This window comes from Meriones unguiculatus, chromosome 12, assembly GCF_030254825.1.
Source record: "Meriones unguiculatus strain TT.TT164.6M chromosome 12, Bangor_MerUng_6.1, whole genome shotgun sequence".
NCBI lineage: Eukaryota > Metazoa > Chordata > Mammalia > Rodentia > Muridae > Meriones > Meriones unguiculatus.
The window spans coordinates 67,427,254-67,452,312 of NC_083360.1; the positions used below are offsets into that span (position 1 = coordinate 67,427,254).

The following is a 25,059-nucleotide window of genomic DNA, read 5'->3' on the forward strand; positions in this document are numbered from 1 at the left end:
AGTACCTGAGAATATGTTGGAATGCCTATAAGTTTTTTCTCTTTTTTTCCCATGGCAGATCTCCATTAGAAAAAAATATATATATTTATTATGTATATTATTTATTTATTATGTATTATGTATATGTATGTTGTGTCTGCATATATACCTGCATGCCAGAAAAGGGCACCAGATCTTATAGATGGTTGTGAGATACCATGTGGTTGCTCGGAATAGAACTCAGGACCTCTGGAAGTGCCAGTGCTCTTAACCTCCGTGCCATCTCTCCAGGCCCCCAGATCTACATTTTATAAGACTTTTTATTCCTTCTTAACTTCATCTTGTGTTCACTTCAGCTCATGTTGGTAAGCACTTGTTTTATTGTGGTTCTGAGCAAATACAAGAATAGGAATACAGTTGCTGCCTGTACTGTAAGCCATTTTCAGGCTGCTGTGAATGAGCAAGTGTATGCCCAAGGAAAACCGGGCATATACTTAGAGTAACAAACAGTAGCTAGGGTGATTTTTTCCTCAAAGGATGAGAACGACTACTCTGGTCTCCTTAAACACTGCTTTTCATGGCTATACAGATCTTGAATGGGCCATTGTGTCTAACTATTCTTAGATTTGGGGTGTTGATGTTCTAGATCAAATCCTCTTCTAGTCTATGGTTTGTCTTCATTCTCTTGGCATTATCTTTGGGGATGTTAACTTTAATAAAATCTATTTTTTTATTAATTTGAGGGGTTTACATTTGTATCTATCTATACTTGACTTTCATTTATTTTTACTTTCAGTATTATATATGGATTTAGCATTGAACTTGGGTAGGGGAATACATGTATATTAAAGAGTTACAGCACCAAAAAAAAAAAAATCTTGTGTTGAAGGTTGAAGCCCCAGGTTATAAGAAGGAGCTTGTACAAGGTAATGCAGGAAGGAGAAAGTGATGGACCTTGAAAATCCAACATGAAGATGAGGAGTGTGGGAGGAAAGCAGGAGCATTTTGTTCCCAGCATCAGAATTTGTCCATGTGAGGAAACTCTTGGATTGCCCATTGCTTCCTACTTTTCTATTCTGTCTGCCCTGGCCACTTGCTGAAGGCTACTGAAGGTACCTTGAAAGTAGAGGTCATGGAGTAATGTTGCTTATTGGCTTGCTCAGCTGGCTTTTGTATACATCCAAGGACCACCCACCCACAGTGGTACCACCCAGAGTGGGATGAGCCCGTCTCGGTCAATCATTAATTAAGAAAATGCCCCACAGACTTTCCTAAAGCTCACCCGAGGAGACATTCTCTCAGTTGAGGTTCCTTGTCTCAGATGAGCCTAGCTTGTGCCAAACTGACAAAAACTACTCCGCACAGGATTTCAGTTGTTCTGTTGCTATAGCAAACACCTGATGCCTTCTTGCTCACCTCAGCCTGTTAGACTGCATTGCTTCGTATAACTTCGTATAACTTTCTGTTCTGTTGTATTTTATAGTTGGTGTTGTCCTAGCAGGTAGCCACATCTAATTGCTGAGTGTTTGAATTTGGCTGGAATGCCCCCCGAAGGCCCGTGTGGTAAAGGCTTGGTTGCCAACCTGTGACACTACTGGAAGTGTTGAAGCCTGGAAGAGGACTGGTTAGTAGGTTGAAATTAGATTAATGGACTGTGCCCTTGAAAGGATAGGGAGCCACCAGTCCCTTCCTGGAATTCCCTTTTTGTTTTCTCCTGGTGGCTGTGAGGTGAACAGACTTCCTTGATGACATACTCTTGCTGTCATGTACTGTGCTTTGTAGGTCCAAAGTGACAGGAGCAGGTGACCATGAACTAAATCTCTGAAGCTATGAGCCAAAGTAAACCTCTCCTCATTAAGTTGATTGACAGAGGTGTTTTGCCACCCAGCAGAAACTAACATACCCTGATAAAGCCTTCATTGTTAATTCTCAGTCACTTCTTCCCTGTCTCTGGAGCATGCACATATTCACCTTACATTTTTAAATATTCTTTTAAATGATTTATTAGGTATAATTCCTAAAATAATGTGGATTTTTTTTTGTTGGTTTACCCCTCCCTGGTAGCTAATTGGTTTTTCTAAACCATTCATTGATTAATTTATTACCCACTTCCATCATGCTTCTGTCATAGACACTAGTGTCATCTTCCTAATGCCTGTTTCATCTCAAGTCTGATGATTTCCCCTGAAGCAGAAGATTGTGCAAGATAAGGGCCCAGCAGATCTGTTTCCTATCATTCCTTAACAATGCTTTACACTGATCACTGGAGGCAATGCACTTGTCTTTACTGTCGCTCATTGCTTCCAGAGATTTATATCAGTATCCCCCTTCAAGTTCCTTGTCTTTTTTTCTTCTCTTGCAAGTTATGTTTCCTCGTTCTTTGTATAAATCTTGGTTAGTGTAGCATTCTAATCAAGTCATCTGTTTGCCATCATTCATGTAGACCTTATCTAATGAATTAAGACCTTATAAAATTAATGGTGTGAGGTGTAATACTTCGGTTTTGAAATTTTTATTATTGAAGCGGGAAGAAAAGGCTTTGGAGTCAGGCTTGACAATTAGCCAACTGTGCTGGTCCTTTCTTCTTTTTCCCATTGCTAAAGGATGGATTAGCACCACAGTGACTACTGTTAGTCTCCGCTGAGTTTTCATACCCTAGGAAGTTGATTTGACTCTCATGGTTTCTTTCAGCAATCCGTTTTTACTAACCTCAAAAATACTGAATTCCTCTGGTTTTAATACATTGTTGCTTATTTAGTTGCATGTACTTAAGTATATGCCACTGTACAGTTTTGACATACTTGGTTCTATTTCTGACAGGAAAACACTTTCCTAGGACACTGAAGTGGCTTTATGTAATTGAGAGGAGAAATAACCCTGCTGTACATTACTTATGGGTTATTGGCCTTTAACTTCAGTTCAGCCATCAGATCTCCAATGATTAAAAGCTCATATGGTTACACCATGGAATACTACTCAGCAATTAAAAACAAGGAAATCATGAAAATTGCAGGCAAATGGTGGGAACTAGACAAGATCATCCTGAGTGAGGTATCCCAGAAGCAGAAAGACACACATGGTATATACTCACTTATAAGTGGATATTAGAAATATAATATAGGATAAACATACTAAAATCTGTACACCTAAAGAAGCTAAGCAAGGAGGACCCTGGGTAGGATGATCAATCCTCACTCAGAAAGACAAACGGGACGGATGTCGGAAGAGGGAGAATACAGGGGACAAGACAGGAGCCTTCCACAGAGGGCCTCTGAAAGACTCTACCTAGCGTGATAGTGAAGCAGATGCTGAGACTCATAGCCAAATTTTGGGCAGAGTGCAGGGAATCTTATGAAAGAAGGGGAGAGATAGGAGATAGGAGCTCTACAAGGAGAACAACAGAACCGAAAAAAATCTGGGCACAGGGGACTTTTCTGAGACTGATACTCCAGCCAAGGACCATGCATGGAGATAACCTAGAACCCCTGCACAGATGTAGCCCATGGCAGCTCAGTGTCTGTCTAAGTGGGTTCCCTAGTAAGGGGAACAGGGACTGTCTCTGACATGAACTCAGTGGTTGACTCTTTGATCACCTCCTCCTGAGGGGGGAGCAGCCTTACCAGGCCACAGAGGAAGACAATGCAGCCAGTCCTGATGAGACCTGGTAGTTTATGGTCAGAGGGAAGGGAAGACCTCCCCTATCAGTGGACTTGGGGAGGGGCATCAGATAAAATAAGGGAGGGTGGGATTGGGAGGGACTGAGGGAGGGGGCTACAGCTAGTATACAAAGTGAATAGAATGCAATTAATAATAAATAAATAAATGCAAAAAAAGAGCTCACATGGTAGAAATATAAAAGCTATATTTGTTCATGGAAGAAATTTGATGCTTCAGGAATAATAAAAATATTAGCAATTGGCAGAGTCCCAATTATTATATTCATTTTTCTTCTCTGGTAGGTACATTTTCACAATGTGGTCAGCCATTTAAATTTCTTGCCACGTTGTGAGTGTTGTATGTGTTTGTGTGTTTGGGGGAGGGCTAGCCTGCACTCCTCAAACTCCTCCACTGTCTGAATTTACCTCACATTAGTATGCAGTGATTCTTGGAGCTGCTGCATTGTTTACCTTCTTTCCCAATATATTGGGGAAATTATACTTTCAACTTTGAGAGTGTCTACTTTTGACATTATTGTACTCTTCTATCTGAAAGGTAAATTTTTTTTGGTTTCAAATTAATTTGATTATCATACTGCTAAGTACTTTGTTAATGGTGAGCTTTTAATACCCATTTATAGAGTAAAACGATTGCAGCATCATTACGAGATCCCTTTTGCTGAGAGTATTCGGCCAGCTGGAGAAGAGTTTAGGGATAATTTATATATTCTCATGTAAGCCATGAGGGATGAAAGGGTGGAAAGATGACATTCCTGACCTTGGTGTGGCTAAGTGGCAAGCACAGAGGTTTTGGAGTTCGATTGCTTTGATCCAGTCCTCACCCTCTATTTGAGCCTCAGTTTGTCAGCTGAAGTATGCTGCATTGTATCTCCAAATGTGTAGGAGACTGATAGTGTTAAGTAACTGTTGTTGTTGGAGAAGTCATTGCGGACCAGGCGCTCAGGCTGGATTTGAACAAGGCTAAAGAGATATAGCCCCACAGAAAGATGATTGTTTGGTCTGTTAGTGTAGGGCCTTTTCTTCTCTTGACCTTACATGACTCCCAAAGGCTATACAGCAAGATTTTAGTGAGATAAATGGTTCTCAACCTGTGGATTCCCTACCCCTTTTGGGCAGTGGTGGTGTTGGGTATCGGATGACCCTTTTACAGGGGTTGCATATTAGATACCCTGCATATTGGGTATTTACATTACAGTTCTTAACAGCAGCAAAATTTCAGTTATGAAGTAGCGACAAAATAATTTTTTATGGTTGGGGGTCACCACAACTTGAGGGATGGTATTAAAGGATTACAGCATTAGGAAGGTTGAGAACCACTGCTTAATATTATTTGCTTAATGATCGTGTTGTGATATCACTATAATTGAATCTCAGAGGGGTAAAATTATGCCACATTTATCTTACTTTTGATGTTGGTGCATGCCTACAGATTTCTTCTACGTGGAGGGAGTAATTAGCTTTTCAGTACATGTCAGTGGACTGCTTTCCAATGAATTACTTAAGCTATAAGCAGAGGCTATAATTAGAAACATCAAGTAATTAAGGAAGAAGGAGTTAATTAATCTTAAAACACTTAATTGTATATAATGTCCTTTTTTTTTTTTTTTTTTTTTTTTGTAGAACAAATTGTGTGTGTGTGACCCAGATTAGTTCATAGCTCCTGGGTTTGAGGTTTTACTGCCATAGTTTCCCAAGTAGCTGGGAGCACACGCTTGTCTCCTACCATATCCAAGTAAGATAAAGAGTTTTACAAAGATTTATCTCATTTTGTATGTATGAGTGATTTGTTTACATATATGTATATACAACATGTACATGGCCTAGTGGCCAAGGAAGTCGGAAGAGGGTATCAGAGCCCCTGGAACTGGAGTCGCAGATGGTTGTGGGCTGCCATGTGGGTGCTGTGAACTGAACCCAAGTTCTCTGCAAGAACAAGTGCTTTTAACCACTGTCCCATCTCTCCAGCTCCTCAAATGAAGAATTTTTAAAAAGACCGTTAAGTATGAAAGTTTTTGGATTTATTCATGCCTACGCTTGTAGACACCATTCAAGCATATTCCCTTTTTTTGTGATATAAAATTTATGTTTCAGCTTTTATTTATAGTTCTGTATATATTATTCTTTGCTACTCTTTGAGAATTGGCAAATAAATCTGCATACATAGAATTTAGGTCCGTGTTTCACAGGACTAAGTCTTTGGCAAAACTGGGCCAACATTTGTTAAATCCAAGGATGTGGGAGCCTGTGTTACAAAGCCGTGAGCTTACTGTGAACTGTGGATGGGCAGAGTGCACAAAGCTGTACTTCTCAAAGTGGCCTTCTAGAAAGGATTGCATAAACTGTGACTAAGGGAATGCCCTTGAAAGCAGAGACATGACGGGATGCCCTGCTATGTCAACATTATCTCTATGGGGAAAGGCCTGGGAAGACTATTCTTAGCTCTTTTCACATGACCAAAGATGATAAGACTTAGCACCAGGTTTATTCCCTCATTGTACGTGTATTTGCTTATGCTGACTGTAAACATCCCCTCATGTTTCTCTTGCTTGAACACAAGAAATGAAAAGTGCTTTGTTTGCACTACTCCTGAGCTCAAATGCCTGGAGTTCCCTGGTTCCCCATACAGGTCTTTGGAATACCCTTTGATTCACAGAGACACAGTCTCAATGGCCGTGGGACAGGTCAGCACAAGGACTTAAATAAAATTTGAATTATCAATGTACTTTTTTAGTGCTGCCTAGTTTTTGTGACATGAGTTTGGAAAGGTGAAGAGAAACAGATACTGTCATGTGTTTGCTTCTCTTGTCTGTTGGATTATACCTTGTTCCTTGTTCTGGTAATTTTTCTATTTATGTCTTTATTTCTAAGTTTTCACATAATAAGTGTGTGCTGTCTCTCTTGAGAAAGCTGTAAACATTATGTAGTCTTATATTTGATACTGAAGTTTTAACGAAGCACTTTTTAATGTAAGCTGTAAATAAATAGTGCTTGTGATTTTTATTGTAGAACATAGTGTATGCGTGTGTGTGTGTGTGTGTGTGTGTGTGTGTGTGTGTGAATGTGTGTATGAATGAGAGAGAGAGAGGCCTTAGGAAGGCTTGTCAACATGTATATTTTTTCTGGAATTTGAAGTTAAATTTCTGTATTCTGTTTTTTTAATGTACTTGATTCCAGGGAAATGATGGCTTGTGTTTCACTTGCTTTTATTCTTAATGGCAGAAGGCCTGTAATAGGTAGTCTTAAATCTTTGTTTCTGTCACTATGCCAAAATAGAATGGTAGGATACATTGAGACATGAACTCTCACTATCCTGTGACTATCAATAAACTAAGATCCCTCTGGGCTTCAACTCTATCATATGGAAAATAAAATAGTTAAACTAAGTGAACTTGACAAAGTCTCCCTCTCTCTATTTCCCTGTCTCTCTGTGTCTCTGACTCTGTATGTCTCTCTGTCTCTGGCTCTATCTTTCTCTGAGACATGGTCTGATATAGCCCTGGCTCTCTGGAACTCACTATATATACCAGGATGGCCTGTCACTCACAGAGCTCCATCTGTCTGTGCTTCTGTGTGCTGGGTTTAAGGACATGATTATGATGCCTGGCCTTTCTTACTCTTAATGAATAATTCCATGATTACTTTTTTCTTGGTTATGAAAATCAATAGCATGAAATCTATCTCAGCTGATTTCGGAGTACATTGTGTAACATTGCTAACTATATGAATGTTACTCTACAGTAAAATTCAAGACTGTTCTCATTGCTGCTGAGAACTGCTGACACTCCATCTCCACAGAGCAGCTCTGCCTCAAATCTTAGTCCTGTATCAGCTACCAACTGCTATTAGTTCTTGCTCAAAGAGCCTGGCCTCTTCTGGTACTTTATGTGAGTGAATTACATGGTATTTGCTCCTTGTGCCTGGCTGGCTTCTCTCAGCATACTTCCTCAAGGTTCAGCTAAGTTGTTCCACATGATAGGGTTTCCTTCTCTTCGAAAGCTGAATAGCACAGGCAGCACCTTGTCCCTCCACCCATCCATTTACGGCCAAGGTTGCCATCTACGCTGTCTCTGTTGTGAATCCTGGTGAATGGTGATTGTGGGTCATGCTGCAGAGAATATGAGTTTGTCTTCTCGAAGTCCTCATTTCATTTGTTAACAGGCAAATGCTAAGAAGTGGTTGTACTAGATCATATGATAGTTTTATTTGTAATTGTTTTCATACTTTACTTTGTTGATTTAAAAAACTTGATTTTTGTTGCTTGATATGTTTGGTTTTGCCATCCATTGTTTGATCAGCACTTGTGTGGAGTAACCCTTCGCTTTGAGCCATGTGCTGTTAACACTCACATGAGTGTTCTGCAGGCTGTACACAGTGGGACCTGGCTGTCCCTATCCATTCAGCTTACTTGTCTCTTGGGTGGAGCCGAATCCATTTATATTAAGTGAAATTAGTAGTGAAAGAACTTGTAGTTGCTAACCTGTTCGTCTGGTAGCTTTTTGTCTCACTTGTTTTGAAATTTTTTGTTTGTTTGTTTTTATCCTTGCATTTCTTATTTATTTTCTTTTCTGTATTTTTTGCTTATTCCCTTTACAGTTACTATTGGCTCATATAAAACATCATGTAGGTGCAATAATATTTGTGTACATAAATGACATTCAATACACAAACTCTGTCCTTTATTTTTCTTTTATGTTTCCTGTACTGTGTCTACTTATGTATTTCTAAGCTATAATATTTATGTTGTTGTCTTTTAACTCATAAAAGTGAGACATGGTCCAGCAAGATGGCAAAGCAGCTGTAGGTCCTTGCCACCAAACCTGATGTGTGAGTTTGATCCTCAGAATCCGCACGGTAGAATGAGAGCATTGACTCCTTCAGTTTATCCTTTGACCTTTTCATGTGCACTGTGTATGCCTCTCCTCCATCCCAAACTAAATAATTAAAAAAAAAAAAAAAAAAAACAACCAATCTGTTTGTGTCTTATATGATAACTGCCTTACGTTATGGTAGTACTTTGATAGTCTATGTATTTACTTTTCCAGCAAACTTTGTTCTTTTCTATTTTTCTGTGTTACAGAGAAAAAGCTGATGTTTCTTGAAGGCTAAGGTCCCTAAAGCAACTATACTTTTAGGACATAAATACAGTATTTTTTTTCCTCTCCTGACAATATAATTAAAACAGTTGTTTAAAAGCCACATGATTAAATACACTGTTATATAAAATGCCACTAAGTGCACTGATTGCCATTCCCAGAACTAAGGGTCTGTTGGAGTGCCCGGGTGGAAACTGTCGTTCAGGGGATAATTGATTGAGACCAGTGGAAGGCAATCTAAGATAACCTTTTGTTTTTAATTAAAACGGGAAATAACAAGCTAGTTCAAAAAATTGTCTTCCTTCATTTGTCCACGCTGAGAGCGATGGAGTTTTCATTCCAGCAAAGCCCTGTTACCTGTGAAGATGCTTATGCATTCTGGCTGTGTATTGTGAGGTTGTTGCCAGCAAAGCCCACATGCTGCTGTGATATACTGTAGCAAGATCATTAGCAAATTAATTTTTTTAGCTGTCACATGCCTTGATGGTAGGGTTAAGAGGACACTTTTCCTTCCTGAAATTAATGTCAATGCCTTCTAGGAAGCTTAGAAAAAAAAAAAAAGAGCTTTCTAAGAAAGAAGACATGAGTAAGTACTGGACACAAACCCTTGATATGTAGAGCGTGGAAGACTGGTTTTTGGACTACATTTTGGTCTGTCAAGCTAAGGCCTGGATTATAGTAAAGAATCATACGCTATTTTAAGTGGAGTTTTTCTGGTTTTGGGACAGTTTTTTGTTTGTCTGTTTGTTTGTTTGTTTGTTTTTGGTCCAGGCTGGCTTTAAATCACTATAAAATCGAGGCTGGCCATGAGCCTATAGTCCTCTTCCTTTGTGTTCCCAGTGCTGGGATTGGTACATGCAACTGTACCCAGTTTTTTTTTTTTCTTTTGCAAAGTTTTAAATTTTTTTTTAAGACTGAAATATAATTACATCTTTTCCCTCCTTTTTTCTCCCTTAACTTTCTCATGCCCTCTGTTCACCAATTCATGGCTTGTTTTTCTTTGTTATTATTACACACACACACACACACACACACACACACATCTGAATACAACCTATGTCTGTTTAGTGTTGTTTGGTGTATGTGATTTCAAGACTGATCATTGGATAAACAATTAAGGGGCTCACCCCCAGGAAAAACTAATTTTCTCTCCTCATTAGCCATTTGTTGCTTACAGCTGTCTAGGGATAGGCCCTTGTGAGGTTTCCCTTTTCACATTAACATGTATATTGACATTGTTCTTCAGGTGTGTTTAGGCAGCCTTATTGTGGAGGAATCCTAGGTGAACGTTCCCTATATTTCTAGAAAACATAATCTCACAGCAGTTTTTCTGGTCCTCTGACTTATAGAGTCAATCTACCCTCATACCCCATCTCCCCACACCCCTCCCATGTTCCTGAGATGTAGGCATAGGAGTTGTATTCCAGCTGTGCCCAGTGTGGCTGGGCATACAACAATCATCTGTTCTCTGCATTTTACCAGTTGTGTGTGGGTTCATTCATTCATTCATTCATTCATTTATTTATTTATTTTTGTCATGGTCTCTGTCTAATCCAAACAGAAACTTCTTTGATAAGGGATGAGAGCTACATTTACCTTTGGGTGTAATGATAAGTATTTAGAGTGCAGTTAGGAATTTTCTTAGTCTAGTGATAGTCAGTTGTCCTCTAACATCCATTATTTCACTAGCTCTGAGTGGTTGGGTAAGTTTCTATACTAAGCATAAGTTCCCTCCTGGTAAGCAGGCCTCAAGTCCAGTTAGATAGCTTTTGGTTATCAACAAGATATGAGTGCCACTCTTGTATCTTTCGGAATATCTTGCTTGTTGTTGTGATTCATAGACTTCACAGCTGGAGAGGAGTGTTGATGGCTTTCCATGATTGGCAGCTTGCATGGCACCTTCTAGTACAGTGAAAGGTAGTCTTCAGGGAAGAGGCTTTTAAGTCAGTTACAGCTCTTACCCTTTGAGTCCCGAGGCTGAAGTGCATGGCATCTTCAGCAATAGGGACATAACTTCAACCTCTAGGAGGTAACCAACTTTGCCCAGTTCTTGAATTGAGTTTTAAAGTATCTTATTAAGCTATTGTATGCACAAAATATAGTTTACTCATCAAAAGCATAAAATTCAATTTATTTTAGTGTATTCATAGAGTTGTACAGGTATTTGAGATTGTTTCAGCTTTCAACATCCCTTGCTTTTAAGACTAGTGCCCTCCACCAAATAATTCAGCTGGGGTTTTAATAGAGATATTATCAAATGGAGAACAATGTGGGAAATATTACCACCTTAACATTTATTTTTATGACCAATTGATATGTCGATTTTCCTCATTTTTATTGTTTTTCAAAGAGATTGAAACAGGACTTATAGAGACATTTTAAACTGCTAACCTCCTCTGTAGTACCCTGATTTTAATTATTTCATACAGAAATAAGCTAATTGGACATATTGCTAAGTGGAGTTGTTTATTTTTTTTATATAGCTTAAATGTGGACTGTCTGAACTGTAAACTTTTTATGGGTAGCCTATATATTAACTTTCATATTAATTGGTGTCATCGTTGTTTAAGAAATACAGGTTTTTCTGTCTCCCCCTTCTTTCATAAGATTTCCTACACTGTGCACACGTTTGGCAGTGAGTCTCAGCATGTTTTGATACCCTGCTGGGTAGTCTTTCAGAGGCCCTCTGTGGTAGGCTCCTGTCCTGTTCCCTGTTTTCTCCCTCTTCTGATGTCTATCTCATTTGCCTTTCTGAATGAAGATTGAGCATCTTACCAGGGTCCTCCTTCCTGTTTAGCTTCCTTAGGTGTACAGATTTTAGCATGATTATCCTAGTTTATATTTTTAATATCCATTTATAAGTGAGTGTATATTATGTGTGTCTTTCTGCTTCTGGGATATTTCACTCAGGATGATTTTTTCTAGATCCCACCATTTGCCTGCAAATTTCATGATTTCTTTGTTTTTAATTTCTGAATAGTATTCCATTATATAAATTTACCACAATTTCTGTATCCATTAACAGGAGCTCCACAAGGAGAGCAACAGAACCAAAAAATCTGGGCACAGTGGTCTTTTCTAAGACTCCACACAAGGACCATATGTGAAAATAACTTAGAACCCCTGCACAGAAGTAGCCCATGGCAGCCCAGTGTCCAAGAGGGTTCCCCAATAATAGGAACAGGGACTGTTTCTGACATGAACTCAGTGGTTGGCTTTTTTATCACCTCTACCTAAGGGGGGAGCAGTCTTAACAGTCCAAAGAGGAAGACAATGAAGTCAGTCCTGATGAGACCTGATAGACTAGGGTCAGAAGGAAGGGGAGGAAGACTTCCCCTATCATTGGACTGGGGGAGGGGCATAGGAGAAGCTGAGGGAGGAAGAATGGAATTGGGAGAGGAGGGGGAGGGGTCTACAGCTGGAATACAAAGTGAATAAACTGTAATTAATGAAAATAAAATAAAATTAAAATGAAAAAAAAGAAATACAGGTTTTTTAAAAAATTTTTTATTAATTACACTTTATTCATTTTGTATCCTCCCATAGACCCCTCCCTCCTCCCCTTCCGATCCCACCCTCCGCTCCTCTTTCTGCATGCATGCCACTCCTCAAGTCCACTGATAGGGGAGGTTCTCCTCTCCTTTCTGATCTTAGTCTGTCAGTTCACATCAAAAGTGGCTGCATTGTCCTCTACTGTGGCCTGGTAAGGCTGCTCCCCCCCAGGGGGAGCTGATCAAAGAGCAGACCAATCAGATTATGTCAGAGGCAGTCCCTCTTCCCATTACTATGTAACCCACTTGGACACTGAACTGCCCTGGGCTACATCTGTGCAGGGGTTCTAGGTTATCTCCATGAATAGTCCTTGGTTGGAATATGAGTCTCTGGGAAGTTCCCTGTGTTCAAATTTTCTTGTTCTGTTGCTCTCTTGTGCTGTCCTCTCCAGCTCTTACTATTTCCCAGTTCTTACCTAAAATTCCATTCACTCTGCCCAACAGTTGCCCAGATGCTGAGCCTTCAGCATCTGCTTTGATAGTCTGTAGGGCAGAGGCTTTCAGGTTTTAATTCATGTTTGGAAGTTCATTATAATAAGGTTGAAATGTCACTGTTAGTATGAGATTGCCATTAATAACAAATAGCTGACATCTCTAAGCCTTCTAATTTGTCCATAGTCATAATTTTGCTTTGAAGAAATGAGAGGTTGGCATTGCTTTGTAGAGTTCAGACCATGGCCTAATTTATGTGTCATTTAAATTTGTCTTAGGTCCCAAATCTGATTCCAGTTTTGATGTTCAAATTGGGAAGACCATTAGACCCTGTATTATATAATGACATATTGTATACTTTACCTACACTTGGTGTTCACAAGGTTAGTATATCAGTTGATTTTTTTTTTTTGAGTAACCTAAATAGTTCATATTGATTTCTTTTTTATATTATGAAATTTTAAGCCTTAATTTTACTGTGATCATTTATTCCCCTTTTGTTTCTTTAAGAGTAGCTAATGTCTACAGATAAAATTATTATAACATGTAAAAATTAAAATAAATCCTTAAATACCTGTTTTCACATTTAAGATTAGGCCTTTTGCTCCCTAAATTACTGTCTAGTCCCTCCCAAAGCTTGCTCCTTTGCTGTGAGAAGATGGGTGCGAACTAAGTAAGCTTACACTCCAGTTCTTCCTGTAACAAAGCATTCAAATGCCCCTGTGACCTTGAAGTTGCCTGCCTTCATGAAAACAGTTCCTTAATGCTTTTCCAGGTATGCATAGGGCAGATCCTGCGAGTAATTCAACTGCTTGGAACCACTCCACGACTAAGAGCTGTCACTTTGCGCCTGTTGACATCTCTGTGGGAAAAGCAGGTAAGCTTAGTTATACACTTGTTGCATATTAAGTGTGATCCTTTCTCTGAAGAAATGTAATTATGCAACCGTGCTGCTCAGATTTGGTAATACTAGCTGGTATCATCAATGACTGCACTGACAAACTTTTACTTATTATTGTGGTGTATTTGCTCTGTAAAACAGTAAAACAGCTGTATTTGACTCAGATATTGAGAACATAAGATAATCTTATTGCACCACTTCTGACATTTATCTCTCCATTTGTATGATAAAGTAATAGAAATATTGTTGTGATTAGAGGCTTTGTAGAAAGGGGGTGATCTGGCCTCTTGTTTCCTGGGATGCACAGTGCATGGGGCTGTAAAGAAAGCCTTGATATTCATATCATTCTTCTCTGGTAATTAGAATTATAATTTCCAATGCAAATGTAAGATTTGGAGGTGAAAATGTTGCATAAAAGGAGATGATTACTCAGCTCAAGTTAGCAAATTACCTTTTTCATTTTTTTTTTTTTAAATTGTCTTGTTAGGATCGTGTATACCCTGAACTGCAGCGTTTCATGGCCATGTCTGATGCACCCTCTCTCTCTGTGAGCAAGGAGCTGCAGTGGGAGAAACTGATTGCAAAGGCTGCATCCATCAGAGATATATGTAAACAAAGGTAAGACAGCTTACGTCTTCAGGATACATGTCATGAGAGGTTACTTTTCACTTAGCTTTTCTGTTTTCTTTTTGCAGCATAAAAAGATATATTATTTTTCAAAAGCAAGAATGTTTTTTTTTTCTCCTTTTAAATTGGGTCTTTCACTTTAGTGTGTAGTGTATTTATATCCAATTCTGGATAATCATTCAATATTATAGTAACATATATCGTGTCATGTTTTCTATTCTTCTACATATAAATGCCTGACAACCAAGTAGTAGACTGTGGTCACAAACAGTTCTTTGTTTTGCTTTTGAGGTAGGGCCTTCCTGGGTAGCCTTGAACTCAGGATCCTCCTGTTTCACCCTCTCGGCTGCTGGGATTGCAGATGTGTGCTGATTAGGTCAGATACTTGTAAGCACTTGTAGGAGGAAAGGCCTAACTATCATTTGTATGGAATTACTATAATGAGGCAGAAAATGATGCTGTTTCCTTCCATCCTCTAAGCTTTACGAAAACATGGAGTCAGAGAACTGGCTGCTGGTCTAGATTAGGGATTAATTGAAGAGGTAAGACTGAAAACACAAGCAAAGTTCCCCCTTGCTTAAGTTTTTCTTCTTTTTTTTTTTCCCCATTGCATGGGGTGAAGTAAAACTGTGTAGAGAACTAGGGTGCATTAGACAACATTTGTAATTCAGTAGGCTTCACATGTGTGCTAGACTGTGGCATTGTAGAATCCCTGTAAATATACTCTCGCTTCTGTCCCCAGTACGAATGATGGGTCCTGAGGGTGTGCAGGGGGTTGACACCATTGATGATTACATGGATGATTCCTGTTCCCAGTAAAATCTTGAGGCAGGTTGTGTAAGAATCTAAACCCTAGCAGTTCTGTCTCTTTTCTGAGCCTATCTGCAATGTAAAAGCAATAGCAGACTAAGGTACAAAAAGCTACACTCATGTAACCCAAGATCTGTGTGTCTGGATTGTATTAAAATCTTGGCATGGAACAAATTTCAGAGACAAGAAGTTCTTAGCTGACATTCTTATTTTACGTGGAAGGTTGAGGTGGAGGAAAGATTGGATATCAGACTAGATCAGAGTTGAAAACTTAACTCATGTTCGTTTCTTTCCTACTATCAAATATATCAGTGTTTATTAAACCCCTGTTTTAGAAAATCATTTCCTTTGTGGAACAATGAGACAGAAGAATCCTGTCAGGCAGTTTCATTTATTGACGGTTTGTTAATTAGAGAAAAGTATTATGTGCTTGAGGCTTTCAGAGAACAGACCTGAGCAGTTGGTAGGTTAAAGGCACGCTGGGGATGGCACAATGTATGTGGAAGATTTGAGAGAGGAAGGGCAGGGGACACGGGTGGATGCGCTGCCTGCTGTGGGATGGCCTTGCAGTCAGCTATCCCTGGTACGGATCTGTTTATCCTCGTGGTGATGATCAATACAATACCATTGTTAGTGTCCCCACATGCATCATCTGATTTCCAGTCTCTGCTTTCACATTCACTCCCTGGTGCCAGAACAGCCACCAAGCGGAATTAGCTTTGCCTTTTCCCATTATCTCTATAAAGATGTGTCCAAGAGGACCCAAAAGTCCGGAGCTCAGGTGTAGCCCATAGACTTCAAGTGGGTGCCCTAATATGGGGAGCAGGGGCTGTCTTTGGCATGAACTCAGTGGCAGGCTCTCTGATCACCTCCCCCTGGGGGGGGAGTGCAGCCTTGCCTGGCCACAGAAGAAGACAATGCAACCAGTCCTGGTGATACCTGATAGGCTAGAGTCAGATGAAAGGGGAGGAGGACCTCCCCTAACAGTGGACTAGGGAAGGGGAATAGGAGGAAAAGAGGAAGGGAGGGTGGGATTGGGAGAAGATGCGTAAGGAAGCTGGGATACAAAATGCATAAATTGTAATAAATAATAATAAAAATTAAAAAAAGTTGTTTCCATTAATTTAGTATTGTTAAAAATTCCCAATTTTGACAACAGAATTTTTATGACTTAAAGATTAAAACTCATTGAAAAGTACCCTTTTCAGGACTACATAGATAGCTTGGTGTGTAAAGTGTTGCTTGCAAGTGCGAGGACCTGAGTTCAGATCCCCAGTGTCCATCTGAAAGCTGAGCATGTTGGTGTATGGCTTCAACCCAGTGGTAGAGGAGTGGAGACAGATTTGTCTGGCTACCCAGCCTAGCTGAAAAAGTGAGCTCCAGGTCCAGGTCCTTGTCTGAAAAGATAAGGCAGAGAATGATTGAGGAAAGACAGTAACCTTTGGTGTGTGTGAGCCTGCATAGGTGAGTAAACCTGCAGCGGAAATGGCACCCACACACGTGTGTGTTCCTGCACATATGCATGTACACATTCTTCTTTTAACTTCTGTATAAAAATAAACATTCAGTTGCAGCAGAAATGATCATAATATAAAGATTTTGAAAAACGTGTTGTTAGTATTTGAAGGTGAATCATTAGTAGGTACATGGTGTTAAAAAAGAATTATAGCCAAAAGATCTGGGAATAATAACAGCTCTTTGGTTCTGATTTTGATTTGAACCTGTCATTTGTTTTAGGCCCTATCAGCATGGTGCAGACATGTTGGCCGCCATTTCTCAGGTGTTGAATGAATGCACCAAGCCTGATCAAGCTACTCCTGCTGCCTTGGTGTTACAAGGTCTTCACGCACTCTGCCAGGCTGAGGTAGGCATTTCCGGATTGTTTTGCCAACTCTTAAGTTATTTTACAAGGGTGTAAGATTAGATTTACGTGAGTGAAAGTTTCAGTGTTAATTGTGAGAATTTGTTTTTGGTGCAGTAGGGTGCAATGTCAAGAGGAGTAGAAAAGGATTGCTTTGCATACTTTTTTCCTTGAGGAGGTTTTCACTCACGAGCTTGATACTTTACAGAGACCCTATTTTTGGTTTTTCTTTGTTTTTTTGCTATGTTGAGAAGGTATTTATGGAGCTCTTAAATGTGTCTGCTTCTTAATTTTTTGATCCAAAGAATATTAGAATCTGTTGAGGCCAAGAAGTAGCCATGGCTTAGTGTTGCTCGTGTTGTCTGGATGAATCATGATCGATTTGAAGACTGGCAAAGGAATCTTCCCTTCCTGGTGATTAGGTCTGGTAGATGGGTGAATAGTAGAACAGACTTGCAGATCATTGCCTGAAAACTAGACTGTTCCTGGAGTGACAGTATAGCAAAGAGAATTTGTAGTGTTCTGAAGAAATAGGATAATCATGTCCAATATCAACCATTCATCCAGCAAGTGTTTTTGACACAATGAGCGTGCATACAGCATTTTTTAAGGGAATAAGAACTCTCCTAGGGTGATAGCTAATCATGGTTGATGATGATGAAAATTGCTGTAAGATACACAACAACAAAATTGAGTGTTTGTATGTTACTGTCCTTGTGTTAAATACTTTCTATGCCTGTCTCCAGCAGTTGCAATACAGGAGTTAGCAGGAAAATAGACCTCAGAGAGATCTAGGTTTGAGAGTAGTTTGTGCTGTGTGAACGGTTTCTTCTCCAGACTGAGTATAGTCTAGTTGAGCAAAGGTTGCATCCTCAGGATGATTCTTTCAGACCTGCCGCACTTTAGTTGGAAAGTTGTCAGACCTTCACAAGACTGATACATCAGGTGATTTGTTCACGGGACTGTGGACTTCTATTTTCTGTTGCTTCAGTTAATCACCTGACATTGGTAGGTACTTGCCAATAAATAGCTAGATCTCATTTTTAAGGAAAATTTTAACAATAGCATTGAGAAAACAATGTGTTACATACTACCACCCCACAAAAGGACTGTTTTTGCCATTTTGAAGTATTTACTTTAAATTTTTATCCCAATTAATGTTGTCTTAGCTGAATAGTAATTAAGTCTTATTGTTCTTATATTTCCATTGTTTTTTCTCCATTGTCTGTTGTAAGCATAAGGCTCAAGTGTATTAATGCTTACCTTTTAGGAAATTCACTGAGTTTTTCACTGAGTTTTCTTAACCCATTTGTCTAAGACATCCTTACTAACTTTAGTTAGTACTAAAGGTAGGAAAAATGTCGTCTGGCAGGTAGAAACATCTTTGCTTTTAGGCAGTGATCTAAATGTATTTGATAAGTACCCAACTGGAGTTTATCCCCCTGTTGATTCGCGTAGTCATGTTTATCTTCAGATGAAGGTAAAAGGAGAGTGCGTACAGAGAGCCCCTCGCCTGCTCCCTGCCCATTTGCTGCTGCAGCTGTTCCACTTGCCCGTGGGTTGCTTGGTATCTAGTTCGGCACAGTCTGTCAGGGGAGTTCGGAATCGTTCTTCGCTCTTTTCCCTGACACCCGCAGAGTATATGATAGTGATCTGATTTCTTCTTCCAGTGCTGTCTCCTCCCCTATCACTAAAACTGTTTTTCCTTTGTTGTATACTTAAAGGAGACCATTTGGGATTGCTAAATACTTAGCCCTAAATCTATTCTCTGACCCAAACCATCACTTACAAAAATAATTTTGAGTCTACTAGAATGCCATCTTTCCTTGTTTTCTAAGTGTTCTTCCTAGTGCAGTGGTTCTCAACCTTCCTAATGCTACAACCCTTTAATACACTTCCTCATGGTGTGATGACCCCAACCCTAAAATTACTGTGTTGCTACTTCATAAATGTAATTTGATACAGTTATGAATCATAATGTAAATATCTGATATGCAGGATCTATAATGGGTCATTTGATTCCCAAAGTAGTTGTGACCCACAGGCTGAGAACCACATTGTCCTAATGGCATTGAGGCATCCTGTCTAGGTATTTTATTTAATAAAGCTCATTTCTTACTTCTTTGCTAAGATAAAGGAGTCATTCTTTTTCATCTGGTCTCTCTTCTGTTAACAGTCTAAATATCACATGTATTTTAAAATAAAAACTTAGCCTTTAAACACCTCATCTGAGCTGGGTACAGTGGTGCATGCCCATATCCCAGCACTCTGGGGGGACAGAGGCAGGTGAATCTATGTGAGTTCGAGGCTATCCTGGTCTACAAAGTGAGTCCAGGGTAGCCAACACTACACAGAGAAACCCTGCCTCCAAAAACCAATAAATAAAATAAATGCGAGAGAGAGAGAGAGAGAGAAAGAGAGAGAGAGCGCGCCTCATCTTAAGCTGGGTGTGGTGGTACATGCCTTTAATCCCAGCACTCTGGAGGCAAAGGCAGGCAAATGTCTGAGTTTGTGGCTGCTTGGTCTATGGGGCAAGTTCCAGGACAGCCATGACTATTCACAGAAACCCTGTCTCCCCCCCCCCCAAAAAAAAAAGAAAATAAATTTGCTATGTTGCTACATGATAGTCTAAGGCCAGCTGTTAGTCTCCTTAAATCATGCTTGTCAACAAGATGAGAATTAATAAATCATGGAACAATACCACCAATCAGTTAACTTTTTTTTGTTTGTTTCAAAATGCTTATTTTGTTATCCTTTATTTTCGATGAATGTCTTGTCTAGAGTGTAAACTTTTATTGATGCTTTGTAGAGATAATCACGCTGCATGCCATGTTTTCTTCATAAATATTGCAAGTGTCCTGAAGTGTTTCGTTTGTATTACTGTAAACTGTATCACTGTTAGTTTTGGTAATAAAAATAGTCTTTATTAACATTTAGTACTGAATAAGTTTATGTTCATTTAAATAAGTAGGAATAACCCCCACTTTGATGGTCCTTATATTTCTTTCTGTCCTGTGTAAGTCAGGCTTTACACACTTGACAGTTGTGTGTTTTCATTGTGGAGTTGCTGCTGTTCTGTCCTGTGATGTATGCTAACATCATGAAATTTATTTAGGTCAGTTTCTCTTTCCAGGTCATAGTTAATATTTACAAATTTGGGGCTAATTTTTTTCTTTTAGGTTGGTGTGCTGTTCTCAAGTTAGCATTCATACCCTGAGGTGGTTTATTCTGTTTTCTAGCTGGTAACGTGTGAAACACTGGTGTAATCACCAGGTTCAAGAATGGACATACTCAGCATAACTATGAATCTGTTTCCCAGAAGCATTTTGTCATGATTTGTCTGTTTATTACTCCTTACATCTTTGACTATCACATATCATTAGGAGTGCAGAAAGATAGCCTACAACAATGGAATAAATCAATAAAGTTAAGAGCACAAGCAGAATAACCATGGCTTTGAGAAAATACTTCAGCTAGAAAACCATTTAAAATTGAATTTCAAGAGCTTTCCAAACTCTGCTTCTGTGCAAGAGGTAGTGTTTTATTCCCCTTAAGCTTAGTAATGAAGTCTTTGGTTTTGAAAGTCAGAATGATGAACCTCATTTGTTCTCAGTGGAGTCAGGTTCATTTAAAAAATCACTGCTGCTTACTCATTTACATGTCTACTGAGGACAGATTTCTAAAAGGATGGAGTCTGTTCAAACGCCGAGTGTGTCAGAGTAATGATTGTGTTTACATTATGCATTTTGTGGTTCTACTTTGCTAAACAAAAAAATACAGTGAAGCTTCTAGAAAACTCAGCTGGCCAGAAAGATGCTGCTGTCTTTTGGAAATTGGAAAGCAGATACTTCATTTCTTCTTTAAGACTGTAAAGATGGTAAAATATTGATTTTTACCATCACATATATTTTTTTAGACTGCTTCTCTTAGCTAATATTTCTTTGATGCCTAGTAAAAAATTTACCCTTTTGTGATATGTGGATTATATTATTTCATTTTGTGGTGAAGAAGCAATCTTGTAATGTAGCTGGTCTTTACTGAACACTTCAGAAATTCTAACCTGCCAGATTACTATGAAGTACTCACAATGTGGATGTCTAAATGTCCCGAGCTCTAGGATTTGTTCACGTCCTTCTGTCATGTTGCTTTACTAAGTGGGATAAAGTCTGTGGAACTTTAGAACAGTTTGAGGTTTTCTCTTTCAGTCACAAAATGCACAAAAGTGGCAGTGAGTCCCAAGATACTAGGAATGTTATCCAGTCAACTCCTATTGCATCTAAATGTTTAAGGGTGAAAATAACTTTCAGTCTAAACAAGCTGCTCAGGGTTAGATGAAAAACAGTGTGTGCAGAAATAAAGTCAGTGCATTGCACTCAGGAAGAGGTCTCACTCACTGCACACTTTCTCTCTTAAGATGGGATGGGAGGCGTGCTAGCTGTGAGTCTGTTGTGGCAAAAATTAATAGGCGTTTCAGAATCCCTGAGAAAAGCTCTTTCATCTTGCCCAGCACCATCGGGGTGTTATATTTTCAAAGCAGAGTATTGTACAATTGAGCAATAGATAAGGAGGGGCGGGGTCTTTCCTGGGGATTCTTGACCGCTGGAAGAGTTCATTTCAGGCCATTTGTCACAGCAGTGATTTCCCCCGAGATACCCTTGCCAAGGGTATGTTTTGGCTATTCTATCCTCTTTTTATTTATTTATTTTCTGAAATCATGGTGAAAGGTAGTTGTCCTTGCCCTCTCCCATCATCCTAACCCTTTGTCTAGGGTCTCCTTCACAACACCATGGGGTAGGAGCAATTTTCAATGGGACCCAGCAGGTCTGGAAGGTTTTAGAGAGTTAGTGTGATATAAAAATGCCCAATAGAAATCCTGCATTTTGTCTGAGCATTTTTAGCGTGATAAATATAATTTAGTATGGAAATGTGATCCATTGTTCCATGGCAGGTCTTCTCAGCTGTGTACAGTAAGGCTTCTGTCGCCTACTGTGGATTCGCTATTTATTGCGCTTTGGACCTCTTTGTTGCTTGGTTTTGTGTGTGGAGACTTTTAAAGGTGGATTGCCTGTGTAACCTTGCAGAGGAGTTGATTAAGTTTAATTTGCTATGCATTAGAGAATGGATTTGCTGGTCTTTTTGAACTGCCCTCTGTTATTTGTAGTTTGGGGCCTATTTTTTGATGCCTTCAGTTCTTTCTGGGCATGAAAACTCTTTTTGTACATTTGTTGAATCTATTTCCATGCTGTGCTTTTTATGCTCTACACAATGACTCTTTGCAGTTGAGAGTTGTAGTTTGGTTTTATTTTTAACTTTAAAAGGACAGCAGGAACTTGCTGCCTTTTATTAAACATTTGTGGATATTATAACATTTACTCTGCCTTCCTTCAAGTAGGTTTTTAAATATAGTTTCTTATTTTTGAAATAAAATTTAAACTGGATGTGTTATACTTATATAATAGCTACTGTTCAGTACTCACAAGCCATGTGTGGAAATTGTGGGGAATTAAAAATAATGTGTTTCTTTTGAAATAGACCAGTTTAGTTTCCCACTATTTTTTAATTGGTTGTTTTACTTTTTAACAGAAAACATTCAGAGATTATGGGAAGTTGAGTTCTATATCAAAACCTACAGTAGGAAAAATTAAAATGGGTGTCTTGGTGTTTTTTCACTTCCTGATTTTGCTTCCATTCTTCAATTTCTCATCCTCTGCCACCTGCCATTTATTTTTCTCAGATTTGTTAGGATCTTTTGCAATATCTTTCCCTTAGAAGTTATAGCATTTAGGGTCTCCCTCTGCTCTATATGGTTCTTTTAATCCATTTTTAAATAGTGTATTTTGTGTTTATAGAATTTTTTGAAGCATTTTCTTCCTTGAATCAGAATCATGGTTTGAGGATTATTAGCTGACATGAGCAGTCTGCGAGTGAGCATGAAGGCTGTGCAGGGTGTCCAGCCGAGAGTTTCCGGCTCTCAGTCATACACAGAAAGCATTCTTTAGAAGATCAAACAGGCTGGACATTGGGAGGGTTTTAATGATGCCAGCTAGCATCAGAGGAATTGGACTCAGGGGTTGTAAATTGTGCTCATCTGAATAAATGCCACTGAGCTGGAAATAATGATGTGACTAAAATGATGCTAATTGTACCCTTTTGCCATTCCAGTGAATAAAATATATTGGTTTAAGCTTCTACAAGGAGTAGGTTTTCCTTCGGGGGTAAATGAGGACATTGGGTATAGAAAGGCCAGCAATGAAGAAGGGCAGCACAGTGAAGGATGTTAATGGTTTGAAAGGTTTTGGATTTTGAGATCTGATTGAAAGCATTATTTTGGTACCTTCCTAGAAATTAGCAAGGCTATTTCAAAAGCTTTTTATCTGGCCTCAAATAATACAAAATCATGTTTTTCATAAAAATGTCATCTCAAATGTGTTTAAACTCATTTCTGTGCTATATAAATGTCTAAAAGAACAGGAGTATTTTACCTTTTATCTGCTTGGTATAAAATACCACCAAGAGACTCATTTCTACAAACACTGGTGAGTGTAGACTGGAATTAGCCTTGATTCTGTGATTAAAATCACATTCATTGTAACTTACTGAAGGAAGTTAACTTGCTTAAGAGATATTTGGAATTAAGATGACAAGGCATTGGTAAGACTTTTCATAGTATGGGACTTTTCAGAGTGCCCCTCACATGCCTGTCACCCTGAGACAAGACTGGAAAGAGTACAGAGTGTGAATTTTCTGTATAAGTTTATGTTTGAGAGACTTTTCTTAACCAACAGAGAATGGCTTCTTTTTTCATTGGGTATCATTCTAAATTTATTTTTGTATTTTGATTTTCCTTGTGATTTAGGCTACTTTCATTATATACAGAGCTTCATATTTTTTCTTTGTGGGTTTTCAGAGCAGCATAATGGAATGCATTATGCCTTAGTCTGAATTGGGCAGTGAGGAAGATGCCCTCTGGAGCACTCCCCCTTTTGTTTCAAGGCCGTGGCACTGGGCCTCCATTCCATTTACGAAAATTGTTTTTTGAGAAATTTAATTGCTTTAACAGTTGACAAGGTCATATGGTTTTGATCTCTAATGATAGAGCTACAGTCAGCTGCAACAATGTCATTGACCTGCTTCATTTGTGCTCTATTTGTACTCTGAACTGGAGTATATTTCCTTCTCTTCCATTTGTGTGTCAGGTATACTCTGCTAAGTTAAGGACTTTGTAGGAAAATGAATAGCAGTGGTATCTTGTGTGTCAAGTAGATTTTCTAAAGGGTTTTGAAGAGCTAAGGTTACTGATTAAAAATTTCCAGAGATGAAACAGATTTTATTTTTGTGAGTTTCCCAGTCTCCTGTATGTTCAGTACTGAAGTTTCAGATTGTTGTCAAGTGCAGTCTCCAAATGGCTTACAGTATAAGGAAAAATTATATTTATTTTGCCTTTATCTTAAAAGATAATTAAATATTGTTTGTATTTCTCTGGATCAGTTTTTTTTATTGTACTTATATCAGAGGAATGTATGGTTCCCATTACAGTCAAGTTTATTAACCAGGGTTCTCTAGAGGAGCAGAACTGAAAGAATGACTCTATATATGCATATGTGTGTTTGTGTATATATGTGTGTGTGTGTGTGTGTGTGTATGTATGTATACATACACACACATACAGATTGTGGTTCAGCAAGCCCAATGATGGCTGTCCCCTGATGGAAGCTGTAAGAGCAGCTGAAATATTTGAATCCTGATGAAGTGGGCTCTACTACCAGTGAAGGCACGCCCAGCAGCAGGATGTATAAACTTGCCAGTGAGAATGAGGGTAAGCAGGCAACTAGCAAAAACTCCTTCGTCCATACCCTTCCCGTAGGCTGCCATCAAGAAGGTGTGGTCCAGATTTAGGTTAGGGCTTAGGACGTCAACTGATTCAGTTAACTAAAAATTTCTTACAGCTGTGCCCAACTTCCTCAGTTCTTAATTCCAGATGTAGTCAAGTTGACAGCCAAGAACAGCCATCATAAGGCACCTTTTGTTAACTTGACATATATAATCATATCTCTTTATGATCTGCTTAATTTCTAAATAAAAACAACAGCCAAGCCAAAATTATGCCTAATGAGATATAACTATTCCA

The 25,059-nt window shown here is 39.0% G+C and overlaps 1 protein-coding gene across 3 annotated transcripts in view; it reads left to right on the forward strand.

Moving 5' to 3' along the window:
* The window catches only part of Focad (focadhesin), a 315,631-nt gene that overhangs the window by 134,579 nt on the left and 155,993 nt on the right, over nucleotides 1-25,059 (forward strand). For all 3 annotated transcript variants that reach the window (XM_060365822.1, XM_060365823.1, XM_060365824.1), the window contains 4 exons: nucleotides 13,011-13,115; nucleotides 13,508-13,609; nucleotides 14,121-14,251; nucleotides 16,808-16,934. In XM_060365822.1, the coding sequence (XP_060221805.1) occupies nucleotides 13,011-13,115; nucleotides 13,508-13,609; nucleotides 14,121-14,251; nucleotides 16,808-16,934 (465 nt within the window). The remainder of the gene's footprint in view (nucleotides 1-13,010; nucleotides 13,116-13,507; nucleotides 13,610-14,120; nucleotides 14,252-16,807; nucleotides 16,935-25,059) is intronic.